The sequence below is a fragment of the Elgaria multicarinata genome, chromosome 1 (genome assembly GCF_023053635.1).
Source record: "Elgaria multicarinata webbii isolate HBS135686 ecotype San Diego chromosome 1, rElgMul1.1.pri, whole genome shotgun sequence".
In the NCBI taxonomy this organism is placed as follows: domain Eukaryota; kingdom Metazoa; phylum Chordata; class Lepidosauria; order Squamata; family Anguidae; genus Elgaria; species Elgaria multicarinata.
In genome coordinates this window covers 39,901,391-39,922,958 of record NC_086171.1, presented here as the reverse complement: position 1 = coordinate 39,922,958, position 21,568 = coordinate 39,901,391, and the positions used below count along the sequence as shown (strand labels likewise).

Below are 21,568 nucleotides of genomic sequence, written 5' to 3'. Positions count from 1 at the left end.
GGGAGTTATGTCCTGCAGCTTTACATGCTACAATGTACTTTAAAGGGACTGTGGCCACATTTTAAATACATTTCCAACTTCAGGGGTTGTGAACAGCCTCATCTATTCCACCCTACCTCTCTTGCACCATTAGAAACTTTCAGCATTTTGTCAACATACTCCTTCGCTTTATCATTTCTATTCATTAGCCACAGAAACATTCCAGCATAATACAATGCATTGCTTCCAGCAGTCTTCCGCATATCCTTTAATTTGGTTTCAAAGTCCAAGACAGCAGTAGAATCTGAAAGTAAAGAGCAGAGATGGTAGTATATAGTCAACTTTCACCCCATTTGTTTTACTGTCACATATCACAAGCAGTCCAACAAGGAAGCGCCTGGGGGCTGGTTTTGTGTAAGAGAAGCAGCCAAGGGGCAAAGGTGGATGAAGGACAGGAGAAAATGCACAGGAGGCTCCTGTACCAATCAGCCATTTCAGAAGACACCGACAGTTAAATAACTACTTATCACCAATCTTTGTATTGTTCTTTTTTAAATCTGTACATAAACAGAAAATTTGGAAATAGCTGTAATACAGAAACAATGAAGCATCTTTATGAATTTAAGAAAGCACTGTCTTCAATGATTAAGAAATTGTAACACAAATAATTTCACATATCGTCAACAGTACCAGTATTCCCAAAATATTTCTTGATCAGTAAAATAATCATATACTCAGTAAATATCAACTACTATTGATAAAAGATGTACAATCTAATCCTATGCAAATAGCTGTATCTGACTCAGAATAAAATCAAGCTTTGGGTGTTTTACAAATAACAGCTCCCCATACGATGTCAAATTGCTTTTGAAACTGCTGAAACTTACATCTGTGGATCTTGGCTATTATTCCCAATTAAGAGTGTAGAATTAGAGTGAAATATAATTGTAACTAACAACATTGTTTAGTGAAGGTATTCATAGGACCAATTAAAAGTGAATAGTGCCAGCTCTCTCCCAGTCTACATGTACTCTCTGCATACCTTCAACATCCAGATGGCTGTACTGCATCCAGGTTTTGATGATGATGTTCATAACCGACAGTACTCTCCCACCCAAATTTTCATTTGATTGATTTTCATACTGTTTTTGGAAATATGACACTTCTCTTGTTTCTGTTTCTGATGAATGGCACAAAATGTATTTGATAGCTCAGAAGGACTCACCAACATTTTCACATCTTTTGTGTGCATAAATGAGACCTAGGAGGCAGCATAAGGAAACATCAACATGGCGCTTCCGGGCATTCTCAAGTAGTGCGATACCTTCTTGGATTCGGCCTGCAAGGATGTAATACAAACCACTCATTCATTTTTAGCAGTCACCACTTTAAAACTTCCACAATGTAGGTCTTTTGGAGAAAACCAGACCTTCATCTTGTGCAATACAATCCTATTCACATATCCGTTAGCCTCCATGAGTGCCATTTTTTGGTGAAAAGGTGGAGTACAAATCAAATCAATAAATATTCAGAAGTAAGCTCCACTGAGTTCAATGGAATTTACTCCTAAATAAGATTTTATATAGAATTGCAGTTGTGGCTGGGTGTCTGTCATCAAAAAATACCACTGACATATCTGCAAGCAGGGCGGACTTTCTGTTTTCAGTCCACATGAATGACATAGCCGAAAATGGGGCTATGTGATCACAGATTTCATGACAGGATTAATGCAGTGAGAATGAGTGGAAACCAGTTTTCAATGGTGGTGCTTTTCAGCCCTTGATATGTTAATTTTTTATTTTTAGTTTCTACTTCTCATGTTTCCTTAGACTTCTGATATTCAAAATCTAGAGGCATTTTTCTCATTTAAGCTTTCATGCTGTATTTTTTAGGAGGATGTACTTTTAATGTGTTTATTGATCACTGATGTATTATTCTTGTTATGTTGCAACTTGTCCTAAGGCCTTTTTGGAGCTGTGTGGCAAGGTTTGAATTTCAAAATAATCAGCAGCACTTCTGCATTCCATAAATCTCTCTACACTCCTTCTACATTTAATTCCTATTCCCGTTCCAGATACATTCACTGCCTCTCATTGGTCTTCACATTTTCTAGTTTCTATTTAAGCCAGATTTTGTACTCAGACTATGACCAATTTTAAATGTCTTCTAATTGCTAAATTGGGAAAGGGAAGAGAGATATCCACAACATTCTACGCCCCTATATGGACAGGGATAACCTAGCTTCAGTTGTCCATACTTTGGTAACTTCCAAAGTAGATTACTGCAACGGCCTCTACATGGGGCAGCCTTTGAAGACAGTCCCGGAAACTGCAGCTTGTGCAAAATGCGGCGGCCAGATTGATAGCTGGATCAGGAAGATTTGAGCATATAACACCGATTCTGGCCCGCTTGCATTGGCTGCCTATTTTTATTTATTTATTTATTTAAGGATTTTTATGCCGCCATTCAGCCAAAAAAGGCTCTCATGGCGGCTTACAAAAGTATTTCTTGACAGTCTATATGTTTCCGAGCCCAATTCAAGGTGCTGGTTTTAACCTATAAAGCCCTACATGGCTTGGGACCACAATACTTGATGGAACGCCTCTCCCGACATGAACCTACCCGTACACTGCGCTCAACATCTAAGGTCCTCCTCCGAGTGCCTACTCCGAGGGAAGCTCGGAGGATGGCAACAAGGGAGAGGGCCTTCTCAGTGGTTGCCCCCCAACTGTGGAATGATCTTCCCGACAAGGCTCACCTGGCGCCAACATTGTTATCTTTTCGGCGCCAGGTCAAGACCTTTCTCTTCTCCCAGGCATTTTAACAGCATTTAATAACGTTAAGTTTGTTTTAATAGACCCCAGAATTGTTGTTTTAAATGAATACTGTTGTTGTTTTTATGTTTTTTTAAAAAATTTGTATACTTTTAATGTCTACTATTTTAATTGTTGTAAACCGCCCAGAGAGCTTCGGCTGGGGGGAGGTATATAAATGTAATAAAATAAATAAAATAAATAAATAACATTCTAGGTTTTCTGCCCCAAACAAAAATAGAGTTTTTTTTTCTTTTGACTATTTACCAAGAAGCAAGGTTCCAAACCCCTTGAAAAACAGCAACACTGGATCATGAACATTTTTTGACAGCTCAGTATTTGTCACATGAATAACGTGGTTGAAGTATTTTTCTTGAGCATAGTAGAGAATTCTAGCCTTGAGGGTGAGAGAAAGAGAAGTGGAAAATCGTTTTTGTTCAATTCACTGCACTACATTCATGAAAGAACAGGTTACCAGATTTCCACCAGCCATCTAGCTGTGTCTTTAAGAGCAATCCTAAATACTCTTACCTAAAGTCCCATTGAACACAATGGAACATGCTTCTGAGCAGACATGTATAGCATTGCCCTATCTATTTGCAGAAGACGACAGGTGACTCTTTATCACTGTGCCATGGAAGGGATCCTCTACTGATTTCTACAGATCAAGCTGTACAAAAGTTGTCAGGCCAGTTTTCTTTCTTCCTTCCATCTAACAAGCTTAATGAAGAGTATATTGCTGATCCCAAATCTAATTGATCTAGTATCTCATGATCTTGCTCAGAAAGCATAACTTTGTTATAAAATGATTCATGGTTGGTAGTCAAGGGAGCAGTCAAATCCAGTTCTCCCACGTTTTCCACTCAGAAATCTTCTTCCATATGATGGTTTGTGTTTCCCAGAATTTTATACTGACTTGCTGCAATTGATTTATTTAGGGCACAATCCTAGGCATGCTTAGACACAAAAAACTCCTCCAACTCCCAGCATTCTGGACGGGGAAGGCTGGGAGTTGTAGGACTTTTGTTTTTCTTCCTAAACATGCATTGAATTGAACCCTTATTTATTTAGCATCCCTCCCCTCCTCCAAGGAACTCAGGCCTTAGCTAGACCTAAGGTTTATGCCCGGATCGTCCCGGGGTCATCCCTGTTCATGTAAATGACACACAGGATATCCCGGGAGCAGGCAGGGACGATCCTGGGATAAACTTTAGGTCTAGCTAAGGTCTCAGGGTGGTATATACATGGCCCTCTCACACTAGGGTGACCATATGAAAAGGAGGAGAGGGCTCCTGTATCTTTAACAGTTGCATATAAAAGGGAACTTCAGCAGGTGTCCTTTGTAGGCATGCAGCACCTGGTGAAATTCCCTCTTCATCATAGAATAGCAGAGTTGGAAGGGGCCTACAAAGCCATTGAGTCCAACCCCCTGCTCAATGCAGGAATCCACCCTAAAGCATCCCTGACAGATGGTTGTCCAGCTGCCTCTTGAAGGCCTCTAGTGTGGGAGAGCCCACAACCTTCCTAGGTAGCTGATTCCACCGTCGCACTGCTCTAACAGTTAGGAAGTTTTTCCTGATGTCCAGCCGGAATCTGGCTTCCTTTAACTTGAGCCCGTTATTCCGTGTCCTGCACTCTGGGAGGATCGAGAAGAGATCCTGGCCCTCCTCTGTGTGACAACCTTTTAAGTATTTGAAGACTGCTATCACAACAGTTAAAGCAGCAGGAGCTATACTAGAGTGACCAGATTTAAAAGAGGGCAGGGCACCTGCAGGTTTAACTGTTGTGATGCAGAGGGAATTTCACCAGGTTCTCCACATATAAAAATGACACCTGCAGAAATTCCCTTTTCAATACAACTGTTAAAGATACAGGAGCCCTGTCCTCCTTTTCATAGGGTCACCCTATCTCACACTCATCCTGCATTTTTTACGCCACAACAACTAGGTAGAGACAACCAGTTTAAGGGTCATCTTGTCGGTCCATTTGAGCGCACTCACTGGAAAGGCAGGATTATAAATTTCACAAAGAAACAATGAGAACAAAACGAGGCTTGGCTCCTAACTAGAATCAAGCTCTGTGGCGGGTTTTACTCTTTAAGGCGGCCTAAAGATAACTGTAAATAAAAATAAGTAAGTTTTTGCAGTTTCAGCACAACAACCCCAAACACAGGAGGTGAGTACCAAAGCCTGAGGGTCCACGTCAGCCATGGCGATGACAGATGTTCAGGAGGGGGCGGGGCAGGCATTCAAAACACCAACTGTCGCAACCGCCGCAACGGTCCACCCTTTTCAACCTGACAAGGCACGAGGCACAAGCCGCCGCCCCCCCCCCCCCCGCCTCAAGATAAACACCCCGAACATCCAATCGTGGCTCGGCGTGTATGGTTACTACAGGCCGCGCCCCCCTCCCTTTCCCCGTTGCTAAGCGCGTCTCGCGCCGAGGAGTCTCCCCGTCATCTTTCAGACAGCCGCACGCAAATCCCGCCTCCCAGGAGAAGCCGCTATCCCACCTCCTGCGTTCCTCTCTAGGATTTCAGTTGGAAGGGGAACCCTCGGCTAAGCGAGCGCGAGCGTCTCGTCGACTCTATGGTCAGCGCCGTCCCGCTCCTCCCACTTTCTGCCCCTCCGCCGGGCCCTTGCCCCGCTCGCGCCTGCGCAGTCGGCCCTGCAGCGTTGGAACTTGGCAGGCTGAAGCGATGGGACGGAGGATGGTGATGGTGGCGGAGGCGCTTCCGAGCTCCTGAGCCCGCCGCTCTGTGGCCATGGGGCTGGGCTCGAGCTCCGAGGTTCCCGACGGGGGCTCCGAGGGCTATCATGTCCACGGGGTAAGGACGAATCCCCTTGACCGGGTGACAGAGGCGGGAAGCCGCGGGGGCTGCTTGGTCGAGGCTGCCCAAGGCGTGAGATGAGGCAAACTTTCGTGTCTTCCTTGAAAAAGGACTGGCCGCTATAACAGCCGCCGCCACCACCACAACGGGTCGGATCTAGATTTACCTCAGATTTTGGGAGGGCTGGGCAAGCTGGCATAACCGTCCACATGCTTTGCACTACAACTCCCATCAGCCCCAGCCAGCATGGCCATCGGCAAGGCATTTCGCGAGGTTTTTATTTATTTATTTAAAACATTTGTATCCTGCCCTATATCATTAAGATCTCAGGGCGGCGTACAGATAAAAGCATACAGTATAAAACAATAAATATACACAGCTAAAAACAAATTAAACCAAAACAATATATAAGTTGTGGTCCGAAACATTTGGCTGCTGCCGAGCTGCCTATCTCTGGAGCAGACTCATTGGCATCAGTGGGGCTGAGCCGTGACTAAAGTCATTCCTGTTGATTTCGGTGGGTTGGATCCTGACTTAGGTCGTAGCCAGACCTAGGGTTTATCCCAGGATTGTCCTGGGGTCAAACCTGTTCATCTAAGTGCCACACAGGGCATCCAGCGCTCAGGCAGGGGCGAACCCGGGATGATCCTGGGATAAACACCCAGGGAGCTTCAGCTATTGGGCGGTATAAAATGCAATAAATAATAATAATAATAATAATAATAATAATAATAATAATAAAACCTTAGGTCTAGCTACAGCCTTCGTGGTGCTTAGGATAGATCTGTTGAAATCAAGTAAGGGGGAAATCTTATGCATGGGAGTTGTACGGTTTCTTTCTGTTTAAACACGCATAGGACTGCAACTTAAGCCATAATTAAACTAAGTCATGATTAATCCATTGATTTCAGTGGGTCTTCTCCAAGTACAGCTAAATCTGGATCCAATTCAGTGGGGTGCTGGACCAAAGGAAGCTTGGGTTTGATTCAGCAAGGCATTTTTTAAAACGAAAAAAATCAATCTTCTTAAAATCAGATATATTAACCCTTGGGCATTCAAATGCATGTTTTTCTCAGCTCTGTATGAAGTTTTGACCCCTAAATATTTTCGTTATTTTATATATATATATATATATATATATATATATAAATAAAATTTTATTACATTTTTTATTGCCCATTTCACAGTTAAAACTGTAACATACATCATGACAAGGCACAATATAAAACTTTTAAATGTGAAAAAGTACCATGTAAAATCCATCAGCAATTACAGCCCAGGGAAAGCCTATGTGAAAAGGTGTGTTGTCAGGAGGCGTTTAAAAGATGTTATGTTTTCTGCCTCCTGAACTGCACAAGGGAGGCTTTTCCAGAGGGTGGGTGTCACTACAGAGAAGGCCTGCTGTTGAGGTTCTTCACGGCAATATTCTGTTTGTTTTGGAATGGCCAGCAAGACCTCCTCTGAAGAACTTAAATGTTGCATGGGTATATATAAGGTTAGGCGGTCTGCTAGATATTTAAAGCTGCTGCTTCAAATCTTAACATTTGCTTGTAGGAATTTGAAATATCCCCTCCCCCCGCCCTGCCTGTGTGTGAATCCAGATGTGAAATGGGGCATGGGGAAATTCTTCTCAAGGACCATTTGCGCAAGATAACCCTTAAAATGCGGAGGCAGCTGTCACACCTGGTTGTGTACTTACACATTCCAAATCAAATCCATTTTTGGAAGGTGTTTGGAGAAGCCTCATTTTGGAAGAGGGAAGACCCTAAAGTGAATCTTAATCTTTTATTTTCTCATGTAGAAAATAATTACGCTATGTTAAATGCTTGCTGCTGCATAGGAGAGATCACACTGCATTTCTCCCCCTGCCACCTTCCTTTCAGTACTCCTACCTTGTAGATGATCTTCTAGAATACTCTTGTGAACATACTGTACCTGTAGTGTGTGACTGTGGATGAAAATAGTTCACAGTCATGTCCCGGAATGTTCTGCACTATACCTTTTATTATTCTGCTGTGGGTGCAGAAGCTATGAGCCATGAAATAGCTTTATGCTAGGGGTGTGCATGGACCCCCAATCCGCTTCGTGGCCCGATCCTCTTCGCTCCGCTCTGCGGAGCGAGATCCAGCTTTGCTGCCGTCACTATATTGACGGCGGCGCCGGTGGCAGCGCCAGAGAAACCACCCACCCCGCCCCCTTACCTTCCTCCGTCGTGGGATTCAATTGAGGCCCCGGTTGAAGCCGGAAGAGGCCTCGGCCTTCACTTCCAGCTTCAACCGGGACCTCAATTGAAGCTGGCGAGGGAGGAAGGTAAGCGTCCCTCCTCCCTTACCTGGCGCCGCCGCCACTGCATGGATGGCGGCGCCAGGTAGGCCAGACCCCGGCCCCCGGCCCAGCCGCCGCCCCCTTACCTTCCTCCGTCACGAGATTCAATTGAGGCCCCGGTTGAAGCTGGAAGAGACCTCGGCCTTCACTTCCAGCTTCAACCGGGACCTCAATTGAAGCTGGCGAGGGAGGAAGGTAAGCGTCCCTCCTCCCTTACCTGGCGCCGCCGCCACTGCATGGATGGCGGCGCCAGGTAGGCCAGACCCCGGCCTCCGGCCCAGCCGCCGCCCCCTTACCTTCCTCCGTCACGGGATTCAATTGAGGCCCCGGTTGAAGCTGGAAGAGACCTCGGCCTTCACTTCCAGCTTCAACCGGGACCTCAATTGAAGCCGGCGAGGGAGGAAGGTAAGTGTCCCTCCTCCTTGCTCCCTTACCTGGTGCTGCCGCCGCTGCATGGATAGCGGCGCCAGCAGCGCCAGATTAGTCCCCCTCCCCCCCACTTACCTTCAGGCGAAGCTCCGGATTGAGGCGATCGTCTTCGCCTCGATCCGCCGGCCCCCCAATCCTCTTCACCTCCGCTTTAAGGGTAGGCGAAGCCCCCCGCTCCGCTCCTGCTTCTCCGGTTCGAGGAGAAGCGGAGCACATCCCTACTTTATGCTACTTTTGTAAAGGAGGTGTGTCAGGCGAGGTCCCTCTTACGTCTGTATGTATACTGCTGCTTCTTTATTCAGAAGGTTTTTATCCCACCTTTCAGGGCCTGGATGGGGAGCCTGTGGTCTTCCAGATGCTGCTGGACTACAAATCCCGTCACCCTGATCATTGGCCACCCTGGCTGAAGCTGATGGGATTTGGGGTTCAGCAGCATCTGCTTCCCCACACTTGTTTCAGGATATACTGCCCTCACAAGGTAGTTTACAAGATTATAAAACATGATGAAATACAATTACAGGCGTTCTGGATGCCTTCTCAGTAGTTGGCTGGTGGAAACTGCTGATCTTCTGCTGAATGTCCCCATGGCTATCTCCGAGAAGCCCAAAGGAACAGGTAGAAGCAGTAAAAATCCTTCCCTTGGCTTCCCTGATGTGGCTGCTGTAGATTGGCACCTGGCAATTGTTCTGGCTGTTTGTGTTGAGTCCAGATCCAATGGCCTGGAGCCAGAAGCTCTAGGCTTCTCAGGTCTTGGCTAGTGGTTCTACTGGTTGCCATGGCAGTGATCGAGAAATGCAGGAGGAGGATGGCAAAATAAAAATCCTTGCCCTCTTGCTGCTGCTGTGGTTCCACGGCTGCCAGCACATGTTGTTTAGTGGCCAATGACAGTTGCAGGAGGGAGGAGTATGATGAACATGGCTTCTCAGCAGAGCAGATGGTGGCCCTGCTGCCCCCTCACTCCCTCTGCTGCAGTGATGTAGTGGCTGCTGCCAGGTGGCAGCTGGAAGGAGGAGGAGCCAAATTGTCTCTGCTTGAAGACTCCAGGAATGTGCTTTCTGGTGCAGATCTTGGCATTCTGAGAATGTAAGTGGTCAGGTCTTCTTAAGTCAGTTCCGACCCCTAGCAATTGTGGAGGGGCTCAGGCACTTGTGCTGAATAGGGATGTGCTTCCATGGGTCAAGGGATGAAACGCTCTTACCCAGCCCACACTTGTGGGCATAATGCCTGTTTTTAGATTGTGTGTGTGTTAAAAATAGGTCTGTGAAGACAGGCGTTGCGTAATTCTCGTAACAGAATTTAGGTTGCTTTGGCCTAGAGTTCAGCGATCAAGTGAAAATGAGTAAAAGAAGAAGTAAAAGTTACTAACAAAGACCTGATTCTTCATGAAATGCTTTTGAAATATTTTTAGTAATAGGACAAAGTAGGAAAACTCCTCCGAGAGAAATCTTGTCATATTCTTGGCAGTTATATCCCAATAGAGCATTAGGGAAATGAGGTGAAGCTGTATAATGTGCGGTTGAAAGACCAGGCCTTAGGGCTCAAAGAACTCTTCTCTTCCATAAATGAATCTGAAAAACAAGATTTATTGTTACATGCAGTTTGTACCATGTCTTCTGCATCTCTTTCATGACACTTCACCATCTCTTCTAGTGGGTTCGAACCCTATAGGGCCCAAAGTGGGCGAAAAGTCTGAAATTATAGCTCCAAACTCTTGTACTAACTGGTGTACACAATTTGATTGGGGGGGGCTGTTGCTTTAAATGTGTCTATCACGACACAGGCCTCACACACCAGGCCTTGATGCACACAAACCCTCCTCAAGCCGAGCGCCACCACTTGAACAACCTGAGAGTAGGGTAAAACACAACCTTTCCCTCATATGTCAGGGTAAAGGCTAGAATCTGAAAAGGTTTTACTGTGTATGTAATAAGCTGAAGGTTATATATAAGGTGTTTATGATAGTAACCGTAGAGCAGGTGATAAAGTCAAGCAGACACGTGGTTTGAGGTAACAAAACAAAATAAAATGTTTATTTTTGTTTAACAGATCTTAGTTACTTCAAATTCAAGTTAACCTGCTTCGGCTATTGGGCGGTATAAAAATGCAATAAATAATAATAATAATAAACTACTAGTTTTAATAAAAACAGTAATCTTAAGTCTCTTAAAATCTTATCTCCTTTCACTCTCCACACCACTGATAATCCTAACTGACCAACATCCCCCCCCATTCACAGCATCATGAGCCCCACCCACTCAGTCCAACATTCTGCACTTACTAGACATACAAAGGCAGACATACCTAAGGGAACAGAACTGTGGAGTAATGCCACAGTGTCCTACCAAAAAACCAAACAAATACTGTGCAGGCCATTTTGTGGAGAACTTTTAACCCACAGTCTGATGTGTGTGTTACTGCCTTCTTACATTAATGCAGAGGTCATTTGGTCCCCAGCGGTTTTGCCACAAGGCGATACAATAGTGAGCCTCACCTCACAGGCTAATGTCCCCACTAAGCTGCTTTGTGGCCTCTGTTTGGGCATGGAGAAAAATGTTTCTGAGGAATACATCTGTCTTGTTTGTAAGGATGGACGGCTTTGGTATTTTTGCTCTAGGCCAGAAGCGCCTCTCCCAAATGCCAATGACAAGTCTCTTATTGTTAGTTCATAAGCATGCTCAGGATGGAACCCACCCCCACCCCCCAGTTAAGCTGCCAACATAATTTAGAACATGCTCACATACACTGGCAGTCTTTTTATCCAGTTCATAAACTTTGCAATTTTACAGGTTCAGGAAAACTCTCCAGCTCAACAGGCTGGATTGGAACCATTCTTTGATTTCATCCTCACAATAGGACACACCAGATTGGTAAGTAGCTAAAATAAATCTTTAACAAATAAATAAATAAATAAATAAGAGATGTGTTCTTGAAGTATTTGTGGTGGTGGTGGTGAGCTAGAAGCTTGTAGTATGCCCCACAGCACGCACATGATGCAGCCATTATTGCCAAAACTAAACCTGTCTGCATGTGATAATTGCGTGGATGGAAGACACATACCCGTCCCCAGGAACACCATGTACACTGTCTCAAACTACATGGTGGAAGATGATACAGTGGTTAAGAGTGTTGGACTCCGGAGATCTGGGTTCTAGTCCCCACTTAGCCATAAAGCTCACTGGGTGACTTTGGGTCCATCAACCTACTTCACAAGATTGTTGTATTAAAGAATGGAGAGGACTACCATGTAACCCACCTCGAGTTCTTTTCACGCGGAAAAATGGTGAGATAAATGTAAGAATGAATTAATAGGAACTAGAAGACAGCAAGTAGAGGTCACTGAACCAGATGTCAACATGGAAACAAAAGAAATGTGGTAAACGTGGCATTTGTGTCCAAGAGCATTAGCTAGTGGACCACTTTAGGAGGTGGGGATTCAGGAAACGCAATGGCTACTAGTCATGATGGCGGAGAAAGGAAGCACACTCTGGCTTCTGCCATCAAGCAGAAGACTGAAGGCCGCTGGGAACGTGGTGGCCCCATCCATTGGCCTGAGGAGTTTTAAGTGCTTTACCCCTCTGAGCCTTTGAGGCATTGGGGAGTTACTTCTGTGATTTGGGGCTAGTAGCAAGTAGTGGCTTTTTTAATAATAATAAAAATCTTTAGGAAACAGATTTGTGTCTTTTTTTTCTTTCTCTCTGTCTCTGAAGTCTCATAGAGTCAACAGTGAAGTTTCAGGGGGTTGGAACGGACATCTTCTCCTGACATCTGATGTGGTCCACCTTCTGTGGCTTTACTCCATTCTTCCCCAACCTGTTGCCCCCCAGCTGGGTGGAACGGCAACTCCCATCATTCCCAGACAGCATGGTTGGGAATGATGGGAGATGCTGTCCCACACAGCTGGAGGGCCCCAGTTTGGGGAAATGTGCTTTACTCTTTCCCCTGGGGAACCCTTGCATGAGTCATATGGAGCTGTTTTTGTGGCATCCGTCTCTAGTTCATCAGGCCAGGTACTTGTAGTGCGCTCCAGAGGGAAGGTGGGGAGGGTGTTGACCAGTTGCTAAGTCACAAAACCCGTTTACATGGCTTGTTCAAATATGACCCTTTTAATAATTAACACCTTGGAAGCTGCTTGGCTGTTGTACAGTAGGGCCAGCAAATGCAGTTCACCTTTCACTTGATCAAGACGTGGCAAGTGGCATTTTGGGTGTTGCTTTTATGACCTTATCCTTACTTTCCTTACTTAAAAGTAACTCCTCTTATTTCAATGAGACTTTCAAGTAAGCATGCTTATGATTACATCCTCAAACTGACCTAAAAGCAAACACTGCATAACTTCTTCTTTTTTTTAAAAAAAAAGGAAAGATTAGCATAGGCACATAGGAAGTGGCGTTAGACCATTGGTTCATTAACCCTTTATTGTCTACACACTGATTGACAGCTGGTCTCCAGGCAAGATTCTTGCCTAGCTCTACCTGGAGAGGCTGGGCATTCAATCTAGGACCTTCTGCATGCAAAGTAAGTGCTCTACCACTGAGCTGCGGCTCCTGCCCAAGCAACTTGGGCACAAAAGAGACTCCATTTTCTCTTTGTCTATTTTAAATTGTGCAAATGCAGTCCAGGGGCAGCTTCTTCTGTCAATTTACTTGTCCACAGGTGGCTTTTCTTAAATCAGTGCAGACAATTTCTTTTTGAATGGATAAATGTGTGATGTCTTGGATTCGTAAACCTGCTATCATGGATTGCTGATGCACTTCAGCTGGTTGTTTTAAGCTCTGTCTATGTACTCTGGAAGAAACTGGGCATGACAAGCAATAGCCAGGAGACATAGAAATTCCACTGCATCACTTCTGCCTCCTCCCTTCCTTATTTGGAATTGTTAACCCTAGCTGACTAGCTCAAAATAAAATCAGCATGGAAATCATGCACATGTCGTTGTCATCACCATCTGGAAATGTCAGGGATTGAACCTGGGAAGTTTTCTGTGCAAAGTATGTGTTCTCGCACTGAGCTATGGCCAGTAAGACTCCAAACAGAAAGAAGAAAAAAGTGAAGAGGCCTAAGTGTGTGAACTCTGCAAATTAATCCAAATAAGACTGCCATGATTTCTTAAACATTCATTTCTGCTTAACGCCGATTGCCGAGACGGAATGTTTCAATGTGGAGCTCCAGAATTGCTGAGAGATGGTGGAAAGTGCCTTTATTAACAGTGACTCTAAATAAATACATCTTTAAAAAAAGCCTCTGAAAAGCAAAGGTGATCATTACACGTAGGTAGAATGGCATTCCAGATAGAGGAGTGGATGGGTGGTTTAGCACTGACAGGTCAATACAACAACATAGCTTCAACTGTGAGCAATTTATAGAACTAAGAGAAGAAGAAGACCCAGCATCCCGTTTTCAATGGTGCCCGGGTGGATGCTTCTGGGCAAGGAGGCAACATCCTGCCACTGGTTGATTCCCCAAGCATCTGGTATTCAGAGATATCCTCCCTTTGAACTTGGAGGTTCTATTTAGCTATCCTGGCTGAAAGCTGTATTTGTCCCATTTGCAGGCTGCATTCCAGTGATGGGCAGGGCTGGAGGCAAAAAGGGGTGGGGTAAAAGGGCAGGGCCAAAGCTAGCATAGTTTAACTAAAACCTCCTACTGCCAGTAAGTGAGCCTTAGGAGCGACATTTCACCCTTTTAGAATGGAGGAAATCCGGCACAAAGCCCGAATGACCACACACTGCTTAGTGGCTGGGGAAAAGGGAAAGAGCAGGTTGGGTTTGGCTCATGTGCCTAAGGTTCTAGACCAAGCGAGGGCAACTTGTGGCCTTCCAGATGTTTTGGCCTACTGTCCCACCAGCACAGCCAGGGGTGAGGGGAGATATAGGCCCAAATATCTGGAGGGCCACAAGTTGTCCACCCTTGTTCTAGACTTTTTTTTTTTTTTTTTTTTTTTTAAAAAACCTTATGCATTTCAGGCCTGGCAGTCTGTTAGCTGCTGTATCTCGAAGCGAAGTCTTGATATTTTTTCTCCCTGGGTGTGTTTTTAGAATAAAGAAGGTGACACCCTGAAGGATCTGCTGAAAGCCAACGTGGAGAAGCCAGTGAAGCTGGAGGTTTACAACATAAAAATGATGAAAGTGCGTGAGGTGGAGGTGATCCCCAGCAACATGTGGGGAGGGCAGGGCCTTCTGGGGGCCAGCGTGCGGTTCTGCAGCTTCCAAGGAGCCAACGAACATGTGTGGCATGTGCTGGTAAGCAGGAAGCAAAGTTGCGGACATAGTGTGGTATTTGGTTATTGGGCTCTGCATGTAGGTTTGGCCACTTGACTACTTGCTGGAGGATTTCACGTTGAGGCATAACGAAAGCGCATAAAGATAGTTGTGCTGGTCCATGATTGGGGCGGGGGGAGCACAATTGGAGAATCCTTTATTAGGACCAGCCAAGATTCCACAAAAATGTGCAAGTTTTCGAGTTCTCCAGAATTCATCAGACTGGCTCTGTCTAAACTGCAGACCTCATGCCATAACCTTTGACCACATTTTTTGACTTTTCTGTTTCTTCCCTATTCCCTGCTTTTTGGACCACCTAGCCTGATGAAGTGTTCTGGAAAACTCGAAAGCTTGCATCTTTTTGCAGAGTTTTGGCCAGTCCTCATAAAGGTATCGCCAATGGTGGTTTCCTGAGCATCTCCTCTGGTTTAGGGTGTGTGTGTGTTTTTGTCTTGGCAATATTTTCTTGAATTAAGACAGCGTTTTTCAAACTTCCTCCTCTCGGGGGACCCTTTCCCACATTTTCAATTTTCTGAGCTTACACTCATATTTGAAAGTGCACATTTCTGAAAATGGAGTGTGTGCTTGGAAAAAGTGTGCATTTTTTGTGTTTCAAAGTGCACACTTTTACTATTCGGAAAGAAAAGATGCTCGCATTCAGGAGAAAGAATGAGATGAATCGAGCTTCAAGGTGGAAAATGGAGGATCTCAACAAGCTTGGAACATCACTCATTCTCCCTTCCCTGTGCCCCTTTAAAATGAGTGCCTCCCTAGCATGCACCAAACTCTCAACCTTTCTGGGTTTGACTAGTAACGGTGGATGAGTTTTCTCTCAGGGACTTGATCCGATGCTACAAAATCTTTGACTGGGGATCAGCTTGTTAAGATTCCTGGGAACACAGTTTGCAAACCACTGAATTGAGACTTCTGTGTGGGTTTATGTGTTGAATACGGGCTGGCTAACACGACTGAGCACATTCTCCCTCTAGGATGTGGAGCCAGCGTCCCCTGCAGCGTTAGCTGGCCTGAACCCGCACACAGACTATATTATTGGATCGGATCAGATACTGCAAGAGGTAATGTGGCCTGAGGGGGTCAGAGCCAGCCCTCAGAGGGGGAGGCAGGTGGAACTAGGCAGAAATCCAATCCTGCTTTAGCTTAAAGCTCTTGCGGCCAGCAATTTAGCCTGAGGGGAGGCATTTCAATCCCTTAGAATTGGGGGCGGAGGGCACTGTGCAAAAGCCAGGAAGCCACCAAATTATGGTTGTTAAGGGAAAGGGTGGGGCCAGGGTTAGGGGTGGGGCCATCTGCAGAACCCCAGAGGGCCAGATTTGGCCCCTGGCCTGAGGTTCTGCACCCCTGAGCTAAAAGATCAAACCCTCCTATTCCTTATTGCCCCTTGGCTTGTCTTTCTTCTGCACCATCTGTAATGCAGGGAAGCTTGACAGATCAAAGCAACGGCCCCTATCCAGTCATGATGCTTTGTCGTATTCTGGCAGCTTCCTCTAGGGTATCTTGTATATCTGCGAGGAGAGGGGTTGGGGAACCAGGGAACATGTTGGTAATTTTCTGCCTAGGCTAGCCTTCCCCAGCCATTTTCCATGGTGGCTGAGGATGATGGGAGTTGTAGTCCAGCAGTCTGGAGGGCACCCAGTTGAGGAAGGCCAGCCTAGGCAGTCTCTGTCCCCCAGGATCAGGACCTTTGGCAACCAGGCGATGGGGCAGATTGAGGGCAGCTATTGTGTGAATGACAAGAGTCTCTCTTGCCCAGTCGGAAGATTTCTTCGCGCTGATTGAATCCCACGAGGGGAAACCTTTGAAGCTGATGGTCTATAACACGGAAACGGATTCCTGTCGCGAGGTTTTTGTCACCCCCAATGGAGCCTGGGGTGGAGAAGGAAGGTAGGTGTCTGCGAGTGATGGGGTCCAATGTGGAGACGAGGTCAGGCTTATTTTCAGCTTGCCACGTTTTGGATCGTACTCTTGTTTGGGGAATACAATTGTAACAGGATGCTCGATTTTGGAAAAGGCTCCGATTCTCTGGATAACCTGTGGATTGCAACGGGCTTTCCCGTGAGATTGTTGAGAAGTGATCTAGCCCCATGTGATCTGTGACAGTTTTCATATTCCTTATGTTCTAAATACAGCTGAAAAGACAAAGATGAGGGTCGGGGCTTGGTGGATGTGTGTCAGGGATGGGGCAGAGAAGGGTTAGCAGACAGCCTTACCCAGCCTGATGCCCTCCAGTTGTTTTGGACTTCAGCTGCCCTGAGCCGTTGCCAGCATGGGGAATGGCCAGGAATGCTGGGAGTTGTAGTCCAAAAAGTCTGGAGGGCACTAGGTTGGGCAAGATTGACTTGGAAATGTATACTGTTGCTGTGCCGGAGGAGGGGTGATTTGTCTAGAGATGGACTGTGGCTCTCGGAATAGGGACTAATAATAGGCCACACTTCCATGGGAAGCTGCCTTACACTGAGGCAGGTTGTTGGTCCGTCTAGCTCAGTACTGTCAACACTGACTGGCAGCAGCTCTCCAGGGTTTCAGGTAGAATTCTTTCCTAGCCCTACCTGAAGATGTTGGGGATCAAACCTCAGGCCTTTTGCATGCAAAGCAAGTGCTCTACGCTGAGCTACAGTGTCTCCCAATACTTGATTCTCTGCACGTTCTTCTCTGCTGCTCGCTGCAACTGTACCCTATCCCTAATCCTGGCTGTTACAGTTCCTTACGGCCCTCCTGTATTGAAAATCCATTTTTTGTCCTCCTAAGCGGTGAAAAAATATGGCTACAGTGTGACAAGAGGGAACCCACTCACAATAATTGATCTTGAACATAGAGCCATGTGGAGAGAGATCTAGTCTCTAAAATGAATAAGAGCAAGAATGGAGAGCTTTTGAAAGTGTGTGTGTGAAGGGGGAACTGTCCACGACAGTCCACATAGAGGCAGAAGGCTGAGTCTTTCCTTCCTCTCTGAATTAACTCCCCCTTAGTGGGAGGCTGCCAGTTTATTAATCCATATTTATTTAGTGCTCTCTGATGACCAGCGGGTAGGCTTCTTCATATGATTTGAGGAACGTGGGCTTCTGTTTGTTCCATCCTATCTCATATTTAATGGCATTTAGTGGCATATGATGGGGCAGTTATGCCAGACAGCTAAACCGGTCTAGTATTTTTATTGGAGTAGTTTTTAGCTGTCTAAATTGTTTTAAATTTTGTATATGTAAATTTTTGTGCTGTATTTTTATGTTGTATTTTATTATTTTTTGAATTGTCGTAAACCACCCCAGAGAGCTTTGGCTATTGGGCAGTATAGAAATGAAATAAATAAAATCATATTGTTATTTATATATAAAAAAAACATAAAACAAGGCTGCACATCTGATTCTTATCAAGTTGTGGGATTTGCCTTCTCATACAGTTTAGGGTGTGGCATCGGATACGGCTATTTGCACAGAATTCCAACGCAGGCGGCTGTACCAAAGAAAAAACCTGAAGCCGGTGCCCCTCCTCCTTTGCCCTCAGGGGACACACCTCCCGAGCCGCCAACCAATGGTTACACGGAGGTAAGCGCTTCACAGCAAAAGCCGATTCAGCATTGGCCCTGCTGGGTAGGGGACAGATGAATCAAGTCTATTTCTGCTCTGCGTCAGTTCTGCATGCATTCAGTTAGAACTCTGTCCCATCCAATTTCTCCACTTGTCTGCAATCTTTTTTAAAAAATCCTGCACCAAAATGCACATTTGTTTTTGTATGCAACTTTTCCAAATATGCAATTCAGAGAAGTGTGCAATGTGTCCCAGCCCAGAAATTAGCTGGGAAGAGCAAATTTAGTCCGTGCCCTTAAAATTGCAGCCCAAACAAAATTCTCCCCCATCCCAAGTGTCGGGGGTACTGGACTGGTTGGCTTTCATTGCATCAGTTGGCCAACAGGAAAGAAGCTTTTCCTCCTTGGAAAAGCTTGGCCGGCATGCTTTTGACCAGCAAGCCTCTGACCACAATTCACAAAGAGGAGGCTGGTACTAGGGGAATGATACCTACCCACCATGTAGTAGTATCACTTTGCGATATATAATGCGTTTCTTGTTCTGAAGCATGTGGTTACTTTATTATTATTTTTTTAACTGACATTTTTGTTTCAGGCTCCGCTGTTGGCACCGAACTCCCAAAGTGAAGAAGCTGCGAGCTTAGATTACAGCACGGATCAAAGTGTGAATATGTATTCAGTAGAAAACTCGCTTCACCCACCTCCTCCTGTCCAGAGAGTCATGGATCCAGGTAATGTCATGCCTTGCCTTTTAGAACACACACACACATACACACACCGTGGGCTAGTGGTTTTTTTGGTTTTTTTTAAATGCAGTGCTGTTTGTGCCAAGCTTTGTTGACTCAGCAAATTTCTATATAATGTATTCTGCTTGTGGGGAAGAGCAGGAAACAATACAAGACCCTGAAGGGAATATATTACCTTGAATGCTACCTTGTCGAACTTCCTGTACTAAGACAGGATTCTTCAGAGCCTGTGTCACAAACAGGAAGTAGGGAGGATTGCGGAGCCTCCCTCCCCAGAGGTGCTTGTCGAAGCAGAAATGAATTAATGCAGCACTTCCAGAAACCTCCAATAGTACCTCAGCATCTTTGGATCAGGATGTACGTGGTTAAGAGGAGTAGCCAGGAGCCTTTAATGGTGCTCTATTAGGTACAGGTTGTTTTTTGGTAATGTTAGGTGACAAGGAAGATGTTCCAGCTTTCAGTCAGTGGGTTTCAGTTTTCTTGTAAATTATTGGATCCACCCTTCATTTTATTTTTCCTCTTTTTCAGGTTTTATAGATATGTCTGGAGCCTCTTTTCCTGAATTAATTGACTTAGTGAAAACAGTCAATGTGCCTTCTTCCTCTGCTTCTTTCAACGTAACAGACACTTTTGCAGCAACTGATAGCTTACTAACTAATAGTGGAACTCATTCATATTTTGGTAAGCAAATGCTTAACACCATTTGTTTTATTTTTGATGTGTATATTTGAATTTATTTATTTATTTATTACATTTCTATACTGCCCAATAGCCGGCGCTCTCTGGGCGGTTCACAAAAATGACATGGATTTTAGTAAAACTTGGTGATTCCATCTTAGATTTTTTTTAAAATTCTGTTTTTCCCTCTGATGAGGAGGCTCAGAGTATTTTGCGTCTTACAAAATATACATACAGAGCACACAAAATCACAGCCACATTGATGGTTAAGATCAGGCTTAACATGTCATCACCAAAAGCCATTATATAAACATATTTTAAATACAATAAAGTGCCTTGTGGCACCTTAAAGATTTAACAAATGCATTGTGGTATAAGCTTCTCCAGTACAGGTGTTAATTAACACAACCAATCGAAGATCATTTCTGCTCTTCTGAGTGGGCATTGCAAAATGTACATTTAAGCTTAATTGAATTGTCAGAATGTACTTGTTACGTTCTCTCTCTCTCTCTACTTGTGTCTATATATAGCTGGCAACTGAGGATAATGGATAACACATCACACATCTGATGAAATGGATTCTAGCCTACAAAAGCTTATACCAGAATTTATTTATTTATTTATTTATTTAAGGATTTTTATGCCGCCATTCAGCCAAAAAAGGCTCTCATGGCGGCTTACAAAAGTATTTCTTGACAGTCCCTGCCCACAGGCTTACAATCTAAAAGACATGACACAAAAGGAAAGGGGATTGGGAGGGAGGAGGAGGAGGGGGAAAAGGAAAGCAAACTCAGGCACTACAATCTTAGTTGGAAAGTTCAGCAGTTACAGGTGACAGCAGGAGGGAGGGGGCTCTCAGCTGGAGCTGGACCCAGGCACGGTGGAGAGGTGCCTGGCTGCTGCTTCCTCCCTCTCTGGTGGCCTCTGCAGTTACAGTTGGTAGCAGGAGGGAGGGGGCTCTCAGCTGGAGCTGGACCCAGGCACGGTGGAGAGGTGCCTGGCTGCTGCTTCCTCCCTCTCTGGTGGCCTCTGCAGTTACAGTTGGTAGCAGGAGGGAGGGGGCTCTCAGCTGGAGCTGGACCCAGGCACGGTGGAGAGGTGCCTGGCTGCTGCTTCCTCCCTCACTGGTGGCCTCTGCAGAGACAGTTGGTAGCAGGAGGGAGGGGGCTCTCAGCTGGAGCTGGACCCAGGCATGGTGGAGAGGTGCCTGGCTGCTGCTTCCTCCCTCTCTGGTGGCCTCTGCAGAGACAGTTGGTAGCAGGAGGGAGGGGGCTCTCAGCTGGAGCTGGACCCAGGCACGGTGGAGAGGTGCCTGGCTGCTGCTTCCTCCCTCACTGGTGGCCTCTGCAGAGACAGTTGGTAGCAGGAGGGAGGGGGCTCTCAGCTGGAGCTGGACCCAGGCACGGTGGAGAGGTGCCTGGCTGCTGCTTCCTCCCTCACTGGTGGCCTCTGCAGAGACAGTTGGTAGCAGGAGGGAGGGGGCTCTCAGCTGGAGCTGGACCCAGGCACGGTGGAGAGGTGCCTGGCTGCTGCTTCCTCCCTCACTGGTGGCCTCTGCAGTTACAGTTGGTAGCAGGAGGGAGGGGGCTCTCAGCTGGAGCTGGACCCAGGCACGGTGGAGAGGTGCCTGGCTGCTGCTTCCTCCCTCACTGGTGGCCTCTGCAGAGACAGTTGGTAGCAGGAGGGAGGGGGCTCTCAGCTGGAGCTGGACCCAGGCATGGTGGAGAGGTGCCTGGCTGCTGCTTCCTCCCTCTCTGGTGGCCTCTGCAGAGACAGTTGGTAGCAGGAGGGAGGGGGCTCTCAGCTGGAGCTGGACCCAGGCACGGTGGAGAGGTGCCTGGCTGCTGCTTCCTCCCTCACTGGTGGCCTCTGCAGAGACAGTTGGTAGCAGGAGGGAGGGGGCTCTCAGCTGGAGCTGGACCCAGGCACGGTGGAGAGGTGCCTGGCTGCTGCTTCCTCCCTCACTGGTG

The 21,568-nt window shown here is 46.0% G+C and overlaps 2 protein-coding genes across 2 annotated transcripts in view; one reads left to right on the top strand and one right to left on the bottom strand.

Moving 5' to 3' along the window:
- TTC21A (tetratricopeptide repeat domain 21A) overlaps positions 1–5,002 on the bottom strand; it is a 47,724-nt gene extending 42,722 nt beyond the window's left edge. Inside the window, exons 1-4 of the mRNA XM_063147445.1 lie at positions 4,976–5,002; positions 3,060–3,189; positions 1,205–1,318; positions 117–283 (exon numbers count right to left, since the gene is read on the bottom strand). Coding sequence (XP_063003515.1) covers positions 117–283; positions 1,205–1,318; positions 3,060–3,189; positions 4,976–5,002 — 438 coding nt within the window. The remainder of the gene's footprint in view (positions 1–116; positions 284–1,204; positions 1,319–3,059; positions 3,190–4,975) is intronic.
- Positions 5,003–5,465: 463 nt separating this feature from the next.
- Positions 5,466–21,568, top strand: part of GORASP1 (golgi reassembly stacking protein 1) — a 27,444-nt gene continuing 11,341 nt past the window's right edge. Inside the window, exons 1-8 of the mRNA XM_063126100.1 lie at positions 5,466–5,619; positions 11,163–11,243; positions 14,412–14,615; positions 15,623–15,709; positions 16,405–16,535; positions 18,049–18,193; positions 18,770–18,905; positions 19,449–19,601. Of these exons, the coding sequence (XP_062982170.1) occupies positions 5,557–5,619; positions 11,163–11,243; positions 14,412–14,615; positions 15,623–15,709; positions 16,405–16,535; positions 18,049–18,193; positions 18,770–18,905; positions 19,449–19,601 (1,000 nt within the window). The 5' untranslated portion in view covers positions 5,466–5,556. The remainder of the gene's footprint in view (positions 5,620–11,162; positions 11,244–14,411; positions 14,616–15,622; positions 15,710–16,404; positions 16,536–18,048; positions 18,194–18,769; positions 18,906–19,448; positions 19,602–21,568) is intronic.